The sequence below is a fragment of the Formica exsecta genome, unplaced genomic scaffold, assembly GCF_003651465.1.
Source record: "Formica exsecta isolate Colony F162 unplaced genomic scaffold, ASM365146v1 scaffold500, whole genome shotgun sequence".
Taxonomy (NCBI): Eukaryota; Metazoa; Arthropoda; class Insecta; order Hymenoptera; family Formicidae; genus Formica; species Formica exsecta.
The window spans coordinates 512,861-533,117 of record NW_021852243.1 but is presented as its reverse complement, the minus strand read 5'-3'; the positions used below and the strand labels follow the sequence as shown (position 1 = coordinate 533,117).

General features: G+C 41.2%; 1 protein-coding gene across 5 annotated transcripts in view; it reads right to left on the bottom strand.

The window, feature by feature from the left end:
* Positions 1–20,257, bottom strand: part of LOC115241532 (focal adhesion kinase 1) — a 62,163-nt gene that overhangs the window by 21,074 nt on the left and 20,832 nt on the right. For 2 of the 5 annotated variants that reach the window (XM_029817303.1, XM_029817304.1), the window contains exon 1: positions 1,797–2,493. The exons of 1 other annotated variant lie outside the window; for it this stretch is intronic. In XM_029817303.1, coding sequence (XP_029673163.1) covers positions 1,797–1,879 — 83 coding nt within the window. In that variant the 5' untranslated portion in view covers positions 1,880–2,493. Of the gene's footprint in view, positions 1–1,796; positions 2,494–17,824; positions 18,230–20,257 lie in introns of those variants that run through there. 2 more of the 5 variants (XM_029817302.1, XM_029817305.1) reach the window with 2 other exon arrangements.

Sequence of the window (20,257 nt, the reverse complement as noted above, 5' to 3'; positions counted from 1 at the left end):
TCAATCCCAGCCCCTACACGAGCTATAAAATCGAAGGTCGATGCTCCCGGCGCAAAAATTGTCCGACGATTCTGTTGTGGTGTAGACGCGTAAAAAAACCATGGTCCTTCTAAAATTAACGGCCGTCGCGGCCGCTCGTTCAACCTCACAAAAGTACGGAGTGCTCCGATCGATGTACCGATTTTACGACGCTGATGAGAGACATTCGCCACAGAGATGAGATTCAGATTTCTTCGAAGCCGTTACATGGCTCGACAATTTCGAAATTACGATTGCGAAACGTCGCGATCGACTGTGTATCGTGTTTGTACTTCCATTAACGAGCATAATTGATCAAACGAATTCGAGTTTCGCCTCGTGAACTTGCGATAAAGTTGGCATCGGGCGAAGTAATTTCGCGTAATGGCGAATCGCGTAACAACGATGAGGCTTTCTCGTTTGTATTATCAGGCTAAGTAGTTTCCAAGGCAAAGTGAGACTCGGTAACAATTTCAAGTTACTGCGAAGGGAGAGCGTCGGTCTTCGTGCCACTTGTGAATCGCGGCAGACGTCTCGTTTGAAAGTTGTTCGTTATGTCTCGGTTCTCTCCCCACGCGGAATTCCGCGGTGGACCAACTTTTCTCATTTCTATATAACCGTTCACCTGTGCGACTCCCCTGTCCTCCTCTTATGATACTTGAAAAGTGCGCGATATGATTTATCCGTATCCTTTATTAGAGTTAGTCTAGCCTCTTCGATATCGAGAGATAAATCAATCAGAAAAATTAATATTAAATTTATTTTTTGCAATATAATATATATTCAGATATCAAATAATATTCTTCGATAAAGAAAATTCTATGTGAGGTTTCCACCTCATCGAAATAAATCTTGATGTCAATTAATATGAAATACCGAACGATAATAATAATTAACGGCTGCAACATCACCCGACATCCTAGTTTTCGAACGTTAAGGTCACCAATAAGAAATCATTTTTCTTTGATTCATCATTATTTCTGCGCAAGTAAATTTGAGAAATATATTACTTTAATCATCAGTGTTAGACGGTTACGGAGAGGATTTCAATTTCAATATATTCCAAGAAACGCGGAATTCTAGGCAAAGCGACGTCCTGCTATATGAAAGCATTGTTAATGATGTCAATTAGCGGCGGTTACGAGCGAGTTGTGGTTGATGGCTACAATTTTGCCATGGTTACCTGGCATCGACCTAACAGGAAAACCCGAAAGGAACATACTCCACGGGAGAGCTTGCTCCTTCCTCTCTCTCTCTCTCTCTATCTCTTTCTACCTTTCTTTCTGTGTCCCTGCCTCTATTTCCGCATCCATGTTCTTTACGCACTTGCACTATTATATATCTTCTCATATCTTCATTCGCGGATTGGAAGAAGCCTTCAAAGCCTTTACGCACGCGAGCTGTTCCTCGAACGAGACAAATCTCTTGTTTAAACACCTGATTCTCAACGGGCTGGAGCTAATAGAGTGTTATTTCACGCTAGTCAATTTACCACAAACCATCCGGCATGACATTATATTCGAAATTTATTAGACATTCTCGCCACTAATTATCGATTTTTTTTCAAAATGATCTCGGATCGCGGACGAGCGTATCATCTATTTAAACGATTGAATCGAGTAATATTTTTATTCCGGAAAAAAAAACCGTATGGATTATTCAAGACTCTCCGCTAATTACTTACTTTACCTAGATTATCACGGCCCTTCTTCTCTCAGTGTAACGCTGACAGATAATGAGGTCTCTCGTATAGAGACGTGATCGCTTCGTATACTTACTCGGTGGTTTCGAGGTACTGGAAGACGCGGTAGACGGGGCGTCGATACATGAAGAGGTGATCCTCGACGCGCTCCACCATCATCCTAAAACCACTTCATTCGAAACGGGGGTGGGTCACTTATCATCACCCACCACTTAAATCTCACCACGGCGAAGCACAGTGCACGGAGCTAAAATATGCGAGATCTCTGATGGCGAGGATCCAAGAGTCCTAGGATATGTATTCCGCGGCACTTTTCCCCCGAAAAGTTCTCTCGTTCGTGGATTCAAGCGATTAATGTTCAACCACTCATGTTTATCGGCACGCACTCTTTCGTCCGTCGACGACGAAATTGGATCATCAAATATCGAATAAATCAAAAGAATTCCCTTTCCTCTATCCTGTCGTATGACATGGATTTATGGCGCGTCGTTCCGCGTGAGACGGAATTAAATGAACATCCGGGTCGATCTTCTATTTTCACAATCGCTCTGCTGTTTCGTCTCGGTTCTCGCCGAATCGATACGTTCGGTACATATAGTCGGGCGACAGGTGCGCTAAAGGACTGTGTCCCCAGGCGTGTTCTTCTTGGATCAACGACCCCCGCTATATTCTTTCGTGATGTTTGTCTTGTTTTTCCTATTATACCGATTGTAATCGGATTTCGAGAAAATACGACGTTTATAACGATGTCTATGTAATCAATGCAATTATGATAAAAAAACTTAATATAAAGACGTACGATAATAATCTGTTGAATATGTATAAGATGTGAAATCGTAAATTGTATTTTTTGATATTTTTTATTAAAATCTATATTATAAAAAATATTTTTTTAAATTTGTTCGAAAAATGTGTATATAATAAATACATAAGATCAGCAACAAATCACAAGCAGTTTGAGAAACAGCACCGAGCTGAATCGATATAGAGTAAACCGAATATAAAAAAAAATCTTGCCATGTTAATTTTACGTTACACAATCTAGATTTTTAGTTGCAATTTTACGAACGCCACGATCGTTCTTGCAAAGGGAAAAGAGGAAATAGTAGAGTCGCTTCTATATTTTTCGACGGGACGGACGCGGCGTCTTCGTGACCTGGTGAAGCACGCTATCTACATTCGATGCACGAGGAACGTTCCGCTGTCTTCTTCCGCTAAGAAACTTTACGACTGATAAGGGCATCGCGTGCGGACGCACATATATGTACGAAGCGGTACCTAACCTACCCCAACTGCGGGACACCGCCTAAGCCTGCCTGCAGTCACTGCAGCCCAAACACCGCATTGCAACCCCCCTGCTATCACAAGCCAGCCTGGCTATGTCAACTGCTTGACAAATCGCCGATATTTCTACTCTAAAGTCGTACGCGATTGTGTATAATAATAATAATAATTATATATATATACACACATATAAAATTTAACTTGTGTGATTATCTTAATTCTCAATTTAGTAATGTTGCGTGTGCATTCTCTCTATAATAAAATTTTATTTCTTTGCCAAATAAATCATTATTCTTATAATTTGAATTACATAGAAGGCCTTAAAAAAGATTTCGAAATAACTTCGAAATATATTTTTAATCGAAATAAAAATATTACACATGCGAGGATGATCTGTAATCAAATAAATATCAAAACTTATTCTATCGAGAAAACTTTGAAAATACCTTCTCTGTTCTTATATCAATATAATTGATAGTAATTGATAGAGATTAAGCAGATTTTTAATTTTAATTTATGCGAGATATATCAGTGACTCCTTAAATTATTCTTATCTAGCCTTGTTCGTAAACTTTCACGAATTTTCGTATATGATCTCAAAAATCCGAGAGTTTGCTCTCGTAAGATTTTACAAAGTTACGCCTACGTAGATCATAAAGCCGGTATTGCCGCAAATTGAAACTATATGGGTCGATGAACTTTCGAGTAGTTCGAGATCGTCTTGCGATAAAAACTCTGAATTGAAATATATAATAGAACTTGTAACTCGAATACTGCGTCTACCCTATCATTAAAAAATTTGAGGAGTAACCGCGAAACTTAACGCAGGACTATTATACTCCGCAGAATAGCACGAGATATTTAATAAGAATTCTTAAAGAAGCAAATGTACATTACAGAAATGTTACCCAAGAAAAATATATATATTTGCAAGTATAAAAAATAATCATAAAAATTTAAAAAATAAAAGAAAGAGATGTATTGACATTCTCAGCAAAATTTCTACATTTCATTAGCATAATTTTATATAGAGATAAATGTGTGTTAAGCGCAATGTACTTGTAGGAATTCTCATGTCTCCGAAAGAATCAAGATTAGAGATTTCAACGAACAGGGAGGACATACGGTACCCTTAATGAGAGAGACGGGAAGCTTACACGAGAGGCATCGCGCGACACGCCCGATTTTACGGAATTTCGTCGTCCGTGTCACCGACCGAACCAAGGTCGTGCAACCTTGACATCGCGCTACGAAATCTTCCACCTCTCATCGTCGGACCACCCATCGACCCCGGCCTTTATCTTTGAAGCGCTTCCGGCCGTACTAGACGCAGTAAAATGATCCCCGAGATTTTCCGACTCATCGACCTTCTCCGAACTTATGTTCATGTATTAATATCGTCAGTCTTGAAATTTTGAAGCTTTAAAATCGCGACCTAACTTTATTCTTCAGGAAACTAGTTTTCTTTTCTGAAAAGTTCCATCTCAGGCGACATCTGAAGAAAACGACTTATGAACAATGTTAATCAACGATGAGATCATTTTTCTTGAAATTAATTTACGAGCAAATATATGTGATAAAAAAATTTGATTTAAAAAAGAATTAAATTGACAAATTCCTTTGCTTTGTAAAAACAACGATATCATCTCGAGAGGAATTGGGATGCCGCGGAATTTTTGTCAATCAATATCTTATCTCACTTTCCCCTTAGACGAAACAATAACTTGGTCAGAAGAGTTCTACCGAAAGAATCATCATTTATAAAATCCATCTTCCCTTTCTTTCACTGTCTTTCAAAAACTTGCTCGATCTAACAATCATCCTTGGAATTATTAACCCGATTAATTCATTACCTCGCAAACGAAAGATCATTAAGAAAATCCCCTCCCGATCACGTTCGCGCGTTGATCCTTTTTCTCAATATCACTTCAACCACGTTAACGCTCGACGAAATCAAGGATTTAGCGACACACACGCGTATTTTCCACACAACGTTATCGCGCGATCCGAGAATACGTTTCGATGCAACGCGCAGCGACCTTGACTCGCTCGAAGGTCCCGGATTTCGTGATTTCGGACGCGCGACGGCGTCGCGACGCGAACGAATGGGCACCCGGCGTGGGCGTCGGTGCGCGATGATCGACGGGGACGGAGTTAGTAACGCACCTAGCAACAGCGTGGACGACGCGCGGACGCGCGGCGTTATCGTCGTCGTTGTCGTCGTCGTCGTCGTCGTCGTCGTCAGGTATACGTTTTGCCGGTTCAAGGGAAGCAGGCGCTTTGCTGGGTGCGGCAGGCTGCGCCGCGACGCCCGGCGTGCCTCCCTCCAGGCGCTCCGCTACCCTTCTTCCCCTCGCCTTCTCCCCGCAGCCACCCCCGCCGCGTTCAACCGGCGTCGGCAACCCCTGCAACCCCTGTGTTGAGCTGCCGCGCCGGCAGGGCCTCGTGGACGGCGCGACGCGTCGGGGCGAACGGCCGCGACGGAATCCGCTGTAATAACGCGCGCGCGGAATTTCGTCTCTTGTCAGGGCGTCCTTAAGACGGGTAGGATGGACGGATTTGCAAGGGATGATCGTACTATTTTCGTCGCAATCGCGAATCCGCGATCGGTTCATCGACCTATTGAATCAATTTTTTATCAAGTGAAATGCTGATCCAATCTTTTATACGAGCGATATGATGTATATTTATAAGCCACTCCTGTAGATACAACATAATAAGATAACGGGGAATTATTTAATTCTAATGATAAAAACGAGATTATAAGAAGATAAGATTTGAAGCCGTGCGGGATATTTATGATTATTTTTTCGCGTAACATTTGCGCTTGACATTTGACATCTTCTACCTAAGTTGTTTGATACTTTGTACAAACCGGTTATTTATTTTTATATTACAAGGAGAGGCGGGCTCTTCTAGATGCATATGTAATCGAAAAGGGAGATAGTAAAAAAGAGTCAAAAAAGAAACAAGATTAAACGCGATAATTTATATCCGATAGACGAGAATTTTTATCGTATACATTTTTTTTTTTCTCAAAAGGATGCATTTTAATATATATACCGCGGAGTTGATGGGCTTTTTGCGCATAGCTCCGTATGATACTCGTGCCATATAATATAGTTCAAGGTTTTCACGTTGAGTTCGAGGCACTCAAGCATGAATCTGACTACCGAGGGAGTCGGCAGTCCCTGGATATGGCGCAGAGCGTGTCCGGGATCCTGCCAACAAAATTCCCACAGGTATACCGTGCACGCAAACTGACGCTACTTATAATGTTAATTTAATTAATTTGGCAAAGACGGTTGGCATCAAGCTAGAATCTCGCAATATCGCGAAAGCCTGTCTGCAAATATGTGTATACATCATTTCGACTGCCACAATTTCCACAATTTGTAACGATGATTTATTCAGGTATTGAAGAAAAAATGTGTCGATGGCAAAACGCGCTTGAATTTACCGCTTAATTTTCACTTTGAAAATTAAATAAAGCGACTTTTGCATTACAATCGGACGAGTATCGATCGATTTCGCACATCGACGATATTCTAAAATTATTTTGATCGAAATTCGGACAGCAATCACGCTCAAATAAATTTAGATTTGTTCTGGATAAGATCAAGGGAGGGAAAGAAAGAAATAGAAATCGTTAACGCTGTGAAAAATAGATGATTTAAAATCGAGAATGTGATTTGTGAAGTTATTTCGTCGTAAATTCATCCCTAAATGTTTGGACAGCAACTACGCCCAAATAAATTTAGATTTGTTCTGGATAAGATCAAGGAAGGGAGAGAGAGAGAGAGAGAGACAGAGAGAGATAGAAATCGTTAACGCTGTGAAAAATAGATGATTTAAAATCGAGAAGATGACTTGTGAAGTAATTTCGTCGTAAATTCATCCCTAAATGTACGGACGCATACGCCCCAATGATCCCACAAAGTAATCCGTAATGGATTTTCAACGGACTGTACATGTGGTTTATTAAATTGATTTATTAAGTTAATTTGATGTAGCACTCCCTCAAAGTGGATGCTCTAAACATGTAAGCTAATTAATGTCCTGATAAAATCGTGGTTTTTAAAAATACGCACACTTTTTTAGCTCTACTTTATACATGCCTCTATCTCTTACACAGATGTCTCTCTCTCTTTCTCTCTTATCTCGATTATCGATCACTTCTATTCTTATTCGAGATTGCACATTATCAACTTTATATATTTTCGAATCTTCAAGCATATATGCAAATTCGTATGCAAATTCATATTTGGCTCTTTTCATATATGTACCAAGCAGCAATATAGCAAAGAGAAATATTGCGATTCATCGTTTTTAAAGATTTTAGTCCAGAGCATGATAAATCGTTATTTTATACGTTACTATATTAGACGAGAGGATACTCGTTACGTTTGTTCTCGACAAGATATTTTATCGTGCAAAATCTCGCAATGCATGCAGCCCTGGACAGTCGCCGGCCGGTCGGCTTGCAACCAACCCCTCCGACTCTACCGGGATGGTCGCAACCCTGTTCGGACGTACGCGCGCATATATATATATATATAGATACACACACGCACATATCAACCACCTCCCGCTGCTTCCTGGGTATAAGTACAACTGGAATATTCGCCGCGACCGATGGACGTTACAAACGGGGGAGGACGCATATCTCTGACCGTTCCGGAACATTTGCATATACCTGTCTGACGTCGGCCGACCTAATGTCATTTAACGACGCGATTGCGGATTATAATTGTATACGAGGCACGAACGGATGCGCCGCGTATTGTTTTCGATACAATCCATCGATCCGGTCATCTGGCGCGAGTCGATTTCATCGGAAAACCGATGACGGGGTCGCGTCCGAAAATAGTGCCGGCCAGAGTTCACTGTACTGCGAACGAAAATATATTTCACAAAACAAGATATTTCCAACGTTATTACTCTCTCTCTCTCTTTACTTCTCGCTCCCGGCCGTTAATAATTAATGCACGGCGGATTGCGGTATCTTTCGCGACAGCGGAATACGGAGATTCAGCTTTTGAATAAATTAAAGTCGTTCCGAATACGAATACAGCTGGGGTCAAAAGTACGATGCCGCATACTTTGATCGATGCTGATAAGCCGAGCCCGTCTGTGTTAAGAAATTTACCACGCGGTCTTTAAACCTTTTATAAGCTTAAACCTTTTATAACCTTATTAACCTCACATTTTAAATTAAGTTATATATCTATTTTAAAGTATTGCATAAATTAAAGAATTAGATTTCATCTACATGATTCGTGCCTATCTCTTTTAAAGCTTTCAAAGAATGATGGAGAAAAGGTAACGATCTTCAAGGAAACGATCTTCATTCCGAGAAAACAAATCTCCTACATTCTTCTGTACGCAACCAACGAAAAGAAGTTTTCGTATGGCTGGTTCGATAAATTGAAGTAGATTGTATCAGCCCGCGTGTGTGATTCACGGATATCTCTTCACTATATAACGGTTTCAAAGATGGTGAAATATTAGACACGAAAGTAAGTGAAAGAGCGACAAAGAAAAGAAGGGTAAACTTCATTCCGAGAAAAGAAATCGGATTCTTCTATATGAAGTCACGAAGAACTCCCAGTATAGTTCTCTCCGATTCGATAAAATAAATTAGATTACAATAGCCCGTATATCGTGATTCATACATATTTCTTCACGACAGTAACGGTTTTAAAGATGATGGAGGGGTTACCGGGCAACACGACGATCGTGAAAAGATGACGGAGGAAGGGCAGGAAAGGGCGACGCTTCGTTCCGAGAAGATAGATCCTCTTCTGCGTGCCTTTGCACAAAGTCACACTTCTCTTATGGCTAATTCGATGAGACTTCCATCGAAGTTTTCGTCCGGACGACGGACACGATGGAAAGAGACGACGAGATGGAATTCGTAGCGTTCGTTTCCGACAGACCTTCTGGAATTCCCGGCACGTGCGTAATCTTCACGCCATCGCCGTTTCGTACGCGATGAATTCGGGATAATACCAACCGAAAAAGAAGAATGGCACAACGGGGACGCTCGTCGCATGCCTCGGTTTTCCGCGAGCTCGCGGCTTCTACAGTAACACAACGAATCAATACGCGGAAATTAACTCAATTTATCTATGAATTAATATCCGATTAATTAATATCCGAATTGTGTATAAATAATGTAATCTCGAATGAAAATCGAATTTATCTGACATATCGACATTTCATTTCACATTACAAACAAGTTATATGTCCAGCACAATTTATCATATCGTTTCAAACTTCTCTGTAATAAATTACAAAGAATTTCGAAAAATGTTTTTTTTTTTTTATTTAAACGCGAACTTAAACGTTTCTTATCAAATTCTTATTTTTCCGAATCATTCGAGTTCTTCCCACGGCGAGATAATATTTAATTTGAGCGCTATGAAGAGGACTCAAGGTGAGCTTCCGAGAGAGGCATTATCGTCGACCCTCGAGCTTCGACCCTTCGTCGCGGCACGAGATATCCCCGCTTGATACGTGCCCTAACGAAAAGGGAACTCTCTCACGCGTGTACCCTCGGATGCAAATCGCCTGGTGGCACAAGGACCTCCCCTTCCCCAGACGACGCGTGTTCCCTACCTCGCGACTATTTATCTCTTTTCTCGTCTCGCTCGCTCGTGCCGAGGGGACTGCGCGAATATCGAGTTATCGATCTGCGGTTCACCCTCGTGTCATCGTTGTGGACCGTTTGCTCGACCGAAGCTGCGAATTCTCTAAGAAGGAGGAAAATAACGCGCGACCAACAACATCTGAAAAATCTAACTGAATCAAGTAAAATGTGTGCAATATATGTGTTACGTATAATTAAAGACTTAGAAAAATTTAGTTAGACAACTTCTTGTCCGAATACTTTTATACATATAATTTTATTTAAAAAATATAAAATAAATATTCTCATCTTTACGCTATCTTTTCTAATAAAAATTTTATTTAAAAAATTTGTGAGCTTTTCTCTTCAATGAGATTTTAATTTTACTTTTACAAAATTTTTCTGTTTTGCATGCATTTTACGATATGCTTTCATAATAATTCTTTAAAATAAACCATGCGTAATTCCGTAGCATGTTAAGCGTTGGTTTGCGTGATTTTTCGTATCTACCACACTTTATCGTGGTCCGAGTTTTTCTATAATTTCCCGCGCAACAACGTCCTTGAACTTCCGTCAAGTATACCGAGAACAAGCATGGCTGCGAGCACGCCATCCGGTTTATCGTGACAATGTCCGCGACAATTTTACACTCTCTCGAGCCATTTGTCGGTTTATCGCACGACTTATCACTAAAGCCTTTCCCGTCAGTCGTTGGAGCGCTGATTATTGCCTCGCAAACCGTATTAATATGCACTATAACATAGTCGAGGAAACATTTAATCACGATGTAATATTTACTGAAATACACTCAAGTTTTTTTTTTTTTTTTTTTTTCAAATTACGTTCGATGAATTGTTTCTTCCAAATCGATTCGAAATTTTATCAGAAATGATACTAATTCGTTCCGTGTAATTTTAAAGGAATATCTGTGGAGGCTACATAAAACTGATATGCTTTTTACAACATCAGATAAAATAATAATTTAATATAACTACGTGTAACAACGAATATAAATAATTCTGCGAAGTCGTCAAGAGTAGATCGAGGAGAAATCTCTCTCGCGAGAGATGAGGAACACTGCGGATGATGCACGATATGACGGTGGAGTTTACGCAATATGAATATCAAGTCTGGGGAAAAGTCACTGCGCCCGAAGTGTAGTGGCTGTTTAATATAAATTGCTAATTGGCGAATGAATTTCTCTAGATGTTTCGTTCGTTGCGCGGTGCCTGAATCGCGTTTCGTCGCAACGTCGTTAATTTCTCGTCGAAAGTTTAGAGCGTGATAAATTTCATTCGGGCAATTAACTATGCCGTTTGTGCGCGATAATGCTCATATGAATGTGTATATGAAAACGTCAAGAATTTACGAGTGATGCGCGGCCAATTTATTCGACGCGATAAAGCTGCGTCATTTATCGAGCGGATTTATCTGATAAGTAATGCGATGATTAACGCGACGATTATCAATCGATTGCGTAACTCATGCAAACTTCGACTCGCGCACGACGATACTCCGGAAAGGGAGCTGGAATTTTAATGCTCTCTCATCGCCGTGTCGTATTTATGTCGTGTTCTGTAGGAGAAAAAAGCATGTCGAGAAATCTGTAGAATCGTCTGAATAAATGAAATGAGGAATTTCATACATGTACATGTACAGCTACTCGAATCATAGTTCACTTCTCTAATTCCGTGTGCGCATTAACAATCATCCAAGCAGGCAATAAAATGTCAACGGTAAGCGATAAATAAATATACTTTATCGTTCGATTACTCGCGTAAATTAAATATGATTAAAATTTAATAAGCACATGTATGTAAAAAAAAAAAAAAAAAAAAAAACTAAGGGTATCTCGTGAATAAATTTAATCTGACAATGAGTTCGAAAACGCATCGCGAATTCAACCCGTAAAATTCTGATGCGGGGGTTCATCGCGCCACTTGGTTGCGCTTGTACAAATAGCGCTAAAAGCATCCAGACTCATAAATTATTCGCACAAGGACGTCGCCGAAGTCGCTACCTGTTGAAGCTTCGGAGCACCAATAATATTAAAAATTTAAAAAACAATGATATAAAAAAAAAAAAAAAAAAAAAAACTAAGATCATGTATAACGTCATTCCACTTTACGTTTAATATTGTAGGTTTATTCGACCGCGTCATATATTGTCGTTTTTTCGTGAATCGAAATAAACCACAAGGAATTCCGCGCGTAAATCGCAAAAGAGAGAGCTTGTCCGCGCGTCCCGTGACCGATAACACGCCTCTGCGTCGCGTCAAGAGAAGCGGCTCGTTGTTCTCGGCGTCCGCGTCCGTGCCGAAAAAATAAGATCAAGCGCGAGGAGCGCGCGATAAATCAACTGTCCGCGGACAAAAGTATCTCCAAGTTCATCGAACCGCGCTTATATACGACCGAAGATACGAACGTACTCGACAATGAGTCGGTAGCATCGTTGCAGTCTCGTTGATTGCACCCTCGAAATGCACGATGCACGACACGCACGTGACTCTCACGCGACTCTCTCTCTTTTCGCGCGTCACGTGCCATGAATTTTCGCCGCTGCTCGATCGAGTATCTCGTCCCGGTAAATTACATCGCCCACGCGTTCACGTAACACAGACACGAGATACGCTTCCCCGTGTGAGTATGTGACGTAACGTAACGACCGTCTCTCGTATCTAAATAATTATAATTAATTCCGAAATGTACTGGAATTCCTCATTTCACCCGCACGCGCGAGCTTTATTTATATCCGAAAACAAGCTACCGGTGTTCTTCAGTTTTTAAGGTGAGATGTGAGATTCACACGAGGAATATAGATTCCACATGTTAGAATTAGAAGAAATATTAAATTCTCTTTGATGCGACGAGACTGAGTGGAATTACATGTAATTATGTGTGCACGGACTTTTATATCCGATTTATATACCGGATAAAGAGAATGCTCTGCTCCATCCGTTAAGACGTCTGAGGTAATTAAATTCTACGCGACGCGTATTCGTTAATCGTTCATTTTCGCGGAAATATCTTTTTACATTTTAATTACCGGTTTGTGACTGTCCAATACTTGAGCTCTCTCCGAGAAAACCAGATTATCCCGACAGCATATTAAAGTAGATCTCTTTTATTTCTCTCGCACCGTATTTCCCAATTAAAATAATTATGAGTATATATACGAACGCTTCTTCCCACGTCGCGCAGTAACTTAGTTAACCGTTTACGTACTAATTCCCGCGCCGTTTTTTTACTCTTGGTTTATGGCTGTTGCCGATTGCATCCGTCTCGGGAAGACGAGGATAACAGTGGAGTGGCAAATGTAGGGAAAAAGCGAAGAGAGAGAGAGAGAGAGAGAGAGTTAGATCTACATCCTGTATACGTGCACTCCAATGTACTTTATAATCCTGCGTCTCATAGATAAACGCATCCAGACTAATGGAAGAAGCATCTCGCAACGTGTCGCGCAAGAGTCGGAACGAAAATAGCCAACATCAAAGAAGACGCTAAGTCGTCCTATGTACGACCAGCTAAGTCTCGGATAAAGCTGTTGCAGTCCGTGTAAAAAAGACGTTTCTCTTTTTTCTTTCTTTTATCAACATTGACCAGATACTGTAATTTCGCACGAAAATAACTCGCATCAAAGCCGGAACGGAATCCTGGAACGGAATCTTGCTCTCGCTTAGAGAGCACGAATTTTTCCGCATAAGCGGGGGAATAAATAATTAGATCTTTTTTTTTCCGCGCGCGCGATACATATCGAGCTCGGCCACGACAGCAGTTTAGTAATCAGTCGCGTTTACTACTCTCCGCGCGAATTAAATCCACGTTATGCGGCGCATCGCGCGGCGCGCTTGCTCCTTTTTGCAACAGACGAATTTAGAACGGAGAAAAGGGAGACGCGGGACACAGAGATTATAGTTTAAATTCCACTTCCATTCGACGTGCACTGCTATAATACCCGCAAGCGCACATATTGCGCACTCTAATCTGAGGACGGGGGGAGGTCTAGGTTGACTGCAACTGAATTAAAAATCGTGAAAGAGGCGGAATCATCTCCGAAAACGCATTGTCTCTTTAATGCCAACGGAATCTCGCATCAATTCACCGTGTCTAATAAGATTTCGATAAATTCTCGAGCGATCGAATTGCACGATAGCGTGTAATAACAATCAGCGACGGGACATCGAAACTACTGCGGGAAATGAGAAATGGAGGAACTCGAGGAAGGACTCGAAAAGCAAAGAGGAGAGGAGAGAATCGATCATTACGCGCTTCTAACCAGCGAGCCCGCGCAATTTCGCGTTTATATCGCGGCGGTTGCTCCATAAAATCCACGTTTCCCAAGCCCGTTCTTCGCCCCGGCGATGATACGATTGCTCCTTTTCTCTACAGATATAGAACGCGGAAAAGGGAGTAGCGAAACTCCGCGAAGAGACGCGCAGTCGGTCCTACATCTTACCTATATTAAACGTCGAAATACAAATCAAACGCGTATTCGAACGTTTCTGATATTACTTAACTACAGGCACACGCCTATTGCTCTTTTACCTGCGATACGAGACGATGCAATCGATTAATATCGTCAAGGATTGCATAATTTCCGCGATTGCCATAATCGATCAAAGTTCGCCATTTCTACGGAATAAGTCAAACAGGACTCGTTATTAGAAACGTCAGTTACATCGGGTTCGCGTGAGAACGATACGCGTGACGTACGACATATGACCTCTTTCTCTTCCCTCTCCCCCTCACCCTTCCCCGCTCTTTTTCTCTCTTCTCTCTCGTATATAATATCGATAATATCATGCACTCTTCGGTGCGCCCCGTTGCGTGTCTGAACGCATAAAGCTAGGACACACGGGAAAGATACAGCCATGTAGCTCGAAACGAACGAGCGACCGACGAACAATGTAATGACAAACGAGTTTGAACGCAGCCAGGCATCGTTCCTATTTCCGCCCGGAAAGAAGCGCGTCCACCGGCACTTAACAAACTTGATATTCAATTCACGTGATGTTAGGCAAAGATATTTATAGATCGAGCCAAGCTTACATTTTTGTAGTAATGTAATAAAAGAGCTGCACTTCTAAAAGTATAATATTTCATCCATGTTTAAAGGTATGTTAAAATATGTGACGTAGGAGCTTGAATAATTATGATTCACATCTATAATCGAGTGCGAGAAATTATACAATTGTAGAATTATCTTAATTTATTAATTATATTAATTAATTTATAGAAAAGATAAAACATTTTTATCTTGCATGGAAAATGTGCGACCGTTAAATGAAAGATCACGTGACGTGACGTTGCGAAAAGCCGTGTAACATCCATATTTTCACGTCCGCGATAACAATATTCGTGTCCTTCGAGTGGACGTCACCGATACAATCGTCCACGTTCGTTCGAAAGTGATGAAAAAAAAAAAAAAAAAGTTGCGGCTTTCTTATGGGCAGCAATTTATATATTCATATTCTCTCGCGCGAACATTGATATCTACAGTGCTTATAATTGAGCGCGATATAATATAAGCAGGAGAGAGACGCGCACACAGGACGAGAGCGACTCGACACCATACAAATGCTCGTATATCGCGGCGGTTGCGGCGACGGCAGCAGCCAGCAACGATGCGCGTGCACACGCAAAAGTGCGTGTATGTACGTCCTAAGCGTAGATACCGCCAGTGGCACGATCACAGACGCGGACGACTCGTGTATATAAATAGCTAGTTAGGGTCGATGGACAGACTAAAGAGGAGAGAACGTGAGAGCCGGGATTCATTCACCTGCAACAGCAGCAACCGATCGAACGCGTCTAACAGCGCGATTACCCCACTTGGTCAATTTGCTCGTCGACTACTCTTGACCCAACATCGCATTGTTAATCGGAGAAAAAAAAAAAAATTGCCTTTTCCAACGCTTCCTGGTACGTTTCAGCGCGGCGTAGAAAAGATAAAACTGATAGCCGAGTGTTTCCGATAGATTTTCGCGATAGAATTTCCGCGCGTCGAGTAAATAAATTGAACAAAATAAAAGGAATAAACTTGAAAAATCGGGAGCAAAATTCTAAATAGGCTGCCAAATGGAATATCTGATAATAATTATACGGCATGCCTTCCTTCCGCGGTATAGATTCGGGATAATTATAGTATAATTATACGCGTTCCAATCCCAGATATTAATCAAATTGACTGGGCATGATGGAAAGATGAGATATCGATTATCGCGACTATGTCATGTATGTGAATGGTCGGGGCAGCATCGCGTTTCGGCTCGATTGTAAAGAGCAGCCGGGAAGAAACGCGCGTCGCGAAAGCCGAAAGATGAGACGAGACGTTAGCGTGTTAGTCGGAGCGCAAGTCTCGTTATTTCCCTCGGGCATCTCTGAGCGAGATGCTCCGGCTCCACGGTTCCAAGTTTGCACGTCGGAGAAGTGCCAATAATTGTAACCGCCCGCGGCGATGTTCCAGCGCATTTTGCCTCCGAGCAAGGAGCTTGGGAAAAACGCGCGGGCGTTTTTTTTTTTTTTTATCTCTCGCTCACGCGTCAGCGAATGTCTAGATAAGAATAATCAGGAACCCGCGGTAAAATAATCAATTTGGAAAGCGACCTCGTCGGTTTTATTTTTTTCATTCGGCCATTAGCCGGAATTAGACGTTACCCGACACTCGGCCCGGTCATTAAGCTGGAGCGATTATTAAATCGCCCGTAATGAATCATTCGTTTAAATAACGATCACGATGTGGATTTCTGTCTAGACCGATAAAAGCGTATGGGATACAACGTTGATTAGAGATGGACAAGGAGTACGGAAAGACGAGCGCGCGCGACAATTGTGGTAAATCGCGTTTCATTCAACCAAAGTCGAATCGATTCAACGATCACGCCAAGATCCGACCGTGCCTCGAATTCCCGTTAGTCGCTTACAAGTCGCAATGTCGAAAGCGGCAGCAGCAAGACACGATCGGACTTTAAGACGGGAATTGTGATGCCACAGAAGCTCGTGGGTGTACGCGACATTGTCGACGTAACGCGGCTACGAAAGGTCGCACGCCTAAAGGAACGATGAAACCGCAGATAGGGCAGGTCGCAGCAGGAAAACGTAATTAGAAGCGCTGGCTCGAAAGCCGCAATTATACGGGGTGTCCCATCCTTACCCACATTATTTTATAATAGCACAGATATTCTTTTATCAGTTTATAGTTGTTTAAAAAAAATGTCTATTGAAATTTTAATAACGATCATCCTCGAATCGATTTTTTATATCTATTAAAATATATAAGTTGTAATTTACTATGGAAATACACGAATGATGTAGGGTATAATTTTCTGATTATCTATGATGTGTCTATGACGCACAATGCGTGAAATAAAAATGACGCGAAGAATAAATGACGATTCTCTTCACGATTCACGCGCATCAATTGCTGACGATGCACTACTGGTAAAAACGTCAAAGTGATTGGCGCTTTTGCGTCTGTGAGGTCAAATTATGTTTATGTCTTGTAGTGTCGATAGACACCACAGGCAAAAAATCTCTGTGATTCATCACGATGAAATAAAAGCACGAATACGATCATCGATTCGAGATACGAAAGCATCATCGATCGAATGCAGTTTATTAGATCTCTCTTTCGAATTGACATGGCTCCGTGTTATGACGATGTTATGGCGCCCAAATTAACGCCACTTTGTGCCGAGCGCTCGCTCACGGCGGCAAAGTTAACATAAAGCGATGGTAAAAATACTACGATTATTTTTGGAGCGAGAACTCGTGGAACTCCAACAACTACAAACGTTTACACCAATCACGCGACTCTCTTGGCCACGCCGTACTTTTAACTCCGCGGATATCCCATTAATTTTCCCGACGTTTCTTTCGTCAGCCGTTTGCTTGCGTTTCGGTAAAATTCGACGCCGTACCAAAACTTTTGCCTAATCACGATCTTTGACGACTGTTATTGACTGCAAGAGATATTCGAAGCGTGAAAATTCATTCGGCGGTAAAACTCGGGCAATTAAAAACTTGGACTCTCTCGAGTCACATTTAGCCGATTCAGATTCTACAAGTTTCCTTAAAAGCTGCAAATTATTTACCAATATAAATAAATTTATATTATATGTCGATTTTCGTAGAATGCAACCAAAAATCTAGATTCGTATGAATAATTCAACATCGATTTTCGCCAACTACCTTTCACCTACTCCAGTATAAGCATCAAGCTATTATCTTCACGTTAAATCGTTCGTTCGTTCACGGAGGCACGCAACAGGAACACTGGTCTTGTATAAAAAAAACGAATAAAGAAGGCACACATTTTTTTTCAACGCGATCACACGATGTAAATCGATATTCGAATGCGGAAGAAGAGGGGGCACACGCGACGCAAAAAAGGGGCACGCACGTAGGGGATGTGTGGGCGGACTCTTCTTCCGGCACGATGCGAGCAGCCTTGCGGCGGGGCAGCGACTGTCTTTGCTACGAGAAGCTACCGTGTGTCCCTCACATACGCATTTCTCGCGCTCACGCACTCCGACTACCTTCCTTCTCTTCACACTCATTGCACTGCAGCCCCTCTCTCTCTCTCTTTCTTTTTGTCCCTCTCTTTTCTCGCTGCTTGTATTCTCCGTCCTCGTCACTCTATCAGTTCTTATCTGCCTCTCCCTCCTCCTTAAATGAATAAATCAATTCTTATTCTTTCTCTTGTCTCGTCTCTCGTCTCCTTCATTCTTTTGCCTAGCTCATCGTCCTTTTAATCCTCCCTTTGCATTTTCTCAACGTGTTCTCTTCACTGTGATGTTTTCATTTTGGAGCTTGGTTGAAGATAATAGAAAAAGTGCACTCGCTAATTATTCGCCTTCCTTAAATTTTGCTAATCTTCGTGTTTATCGATTCTTCTTTGGTATATTAAAAGTCTCTCCCGTTCATTTCTATCAAGAAAAATAACGAGAGGGAGAATTATGTTCACTCATCGTAGTAATTCGAAGAAAATAAGAGGAGCGGGCTCGATTCCCTGGAGGAAATCCACGGGATTAAAGAATGTCGACCAAGCGACAATGATGAAAATTAGCGTCATATCCTCGAACACCATCTTTAAAACAATATTGTGTGAAAAGCTGAATTTTGTGGAAATCCTTGAGATTTTTTATAGTTCTAAAGAAATGGAAACGCGTGACCGAATTCTCTCTCTCTCTCTCTCTTTTTCTCTTTTCTCTATGTGTGCAACTTTTAGGGCAAGTGATGTAAGAAATGTACAATTCTATTCTTGCGGAAAAAATTACTGGAAATGAAACATGAATAATGATTTATTTCGAAATATTTCACGGCGAGCGTCCAAGCAAAAGGGAAACGACCGCGAATAAATCTGGGTCATGTGCGTGACAGTGCATGTTAGAGAATAGTCGCGAAGATCGTTAAAGACGATTGATCGCATTCATCGTGGTCGAAAATTTACGCAGGAAACGTTCAGAAACACGAACAAATGTCGAATGAGATGTGACGTTTAAACCGATCGATGTCTAATACGGCATAAAAACAATGATGACATAAACATAGAAACGACCGTGCGTAATACGACTCTTATTTAGATCGGGTCTTGGATCATGTACATCGGTGACTCAATCAAGGGGAGTAGAATCGCAAGAAATTCCGTGTGTACTCAATGCATCGTCGTAGTTACGTGACAACGAGATTATCACTGACTCGTCCTTTCAATCTCATCTTTTACATTGTAAAAAAGATTTTATAGAATTATACTTATTATTCAAGCAAATTTTTTACAATGTACGAACAAGAGAAAAATCACTATCTACAATTCGAGATCAAGATATATAACAATTTTTTTTTAGAGTTGTGTATCAGTACAGTTTTTTTCAAAATGCTATATTTTTATATAACTTCGATTAGAAACGAAATTATTGTTACTGCGAACAAATGCGAACAAAATATTATCTCTTGTATTAAAAACTTATTAAATTTAATTAGATAATTAATTAGGTTATCAAAAATAGAATGCCAAATTCAAATAACTGGAAATTCAATGAGTTCATATAAATGCGAAGCAAAGAAAATTTTAAGCTGAAAAACTGAGGGCAAGTGTTATCACGTCAAATACTACGCATCTTAACTTATTACTATTATTACACTACGTTCTTAACTTATTTTTAGAAATTTTTGACCGAAAAATACAAAATTTCGACATTTTTCTTTATCTAATTGATGACGAGTATGAAGAGCGAAGGAAATACGTTGACAAAAGCGCGAGATCGGTAGAAAGTAAAGGAAAGCCGCGATGTCGCGTTTTTCGCTCCTCTGCTTGCCTCCCGTCCAGACTGTGCTGTGGTGCATCTCACACGGAAAGCTCATGTTTGCGGTGCATGTCGACACAGCTGTCGGGAATCGACGTGGCTACGGTCACCGCCTCGATCCAGTGGCTGGCGCGATCAGCAATGTAAATATAAGCGCGAGCGCGCGCGACTTCGTTAACAGTCTATTATTCTGTACTGAAGGTCCGAACAACTTTTATTATCTATTCGTTGTCGTTGGAACGAGATGTAAGTCACTTTCATCTATCCTAGAGGATATCTCGGTAGAAAGGGCTAGAGAAATGTTTGTAATTTATATATA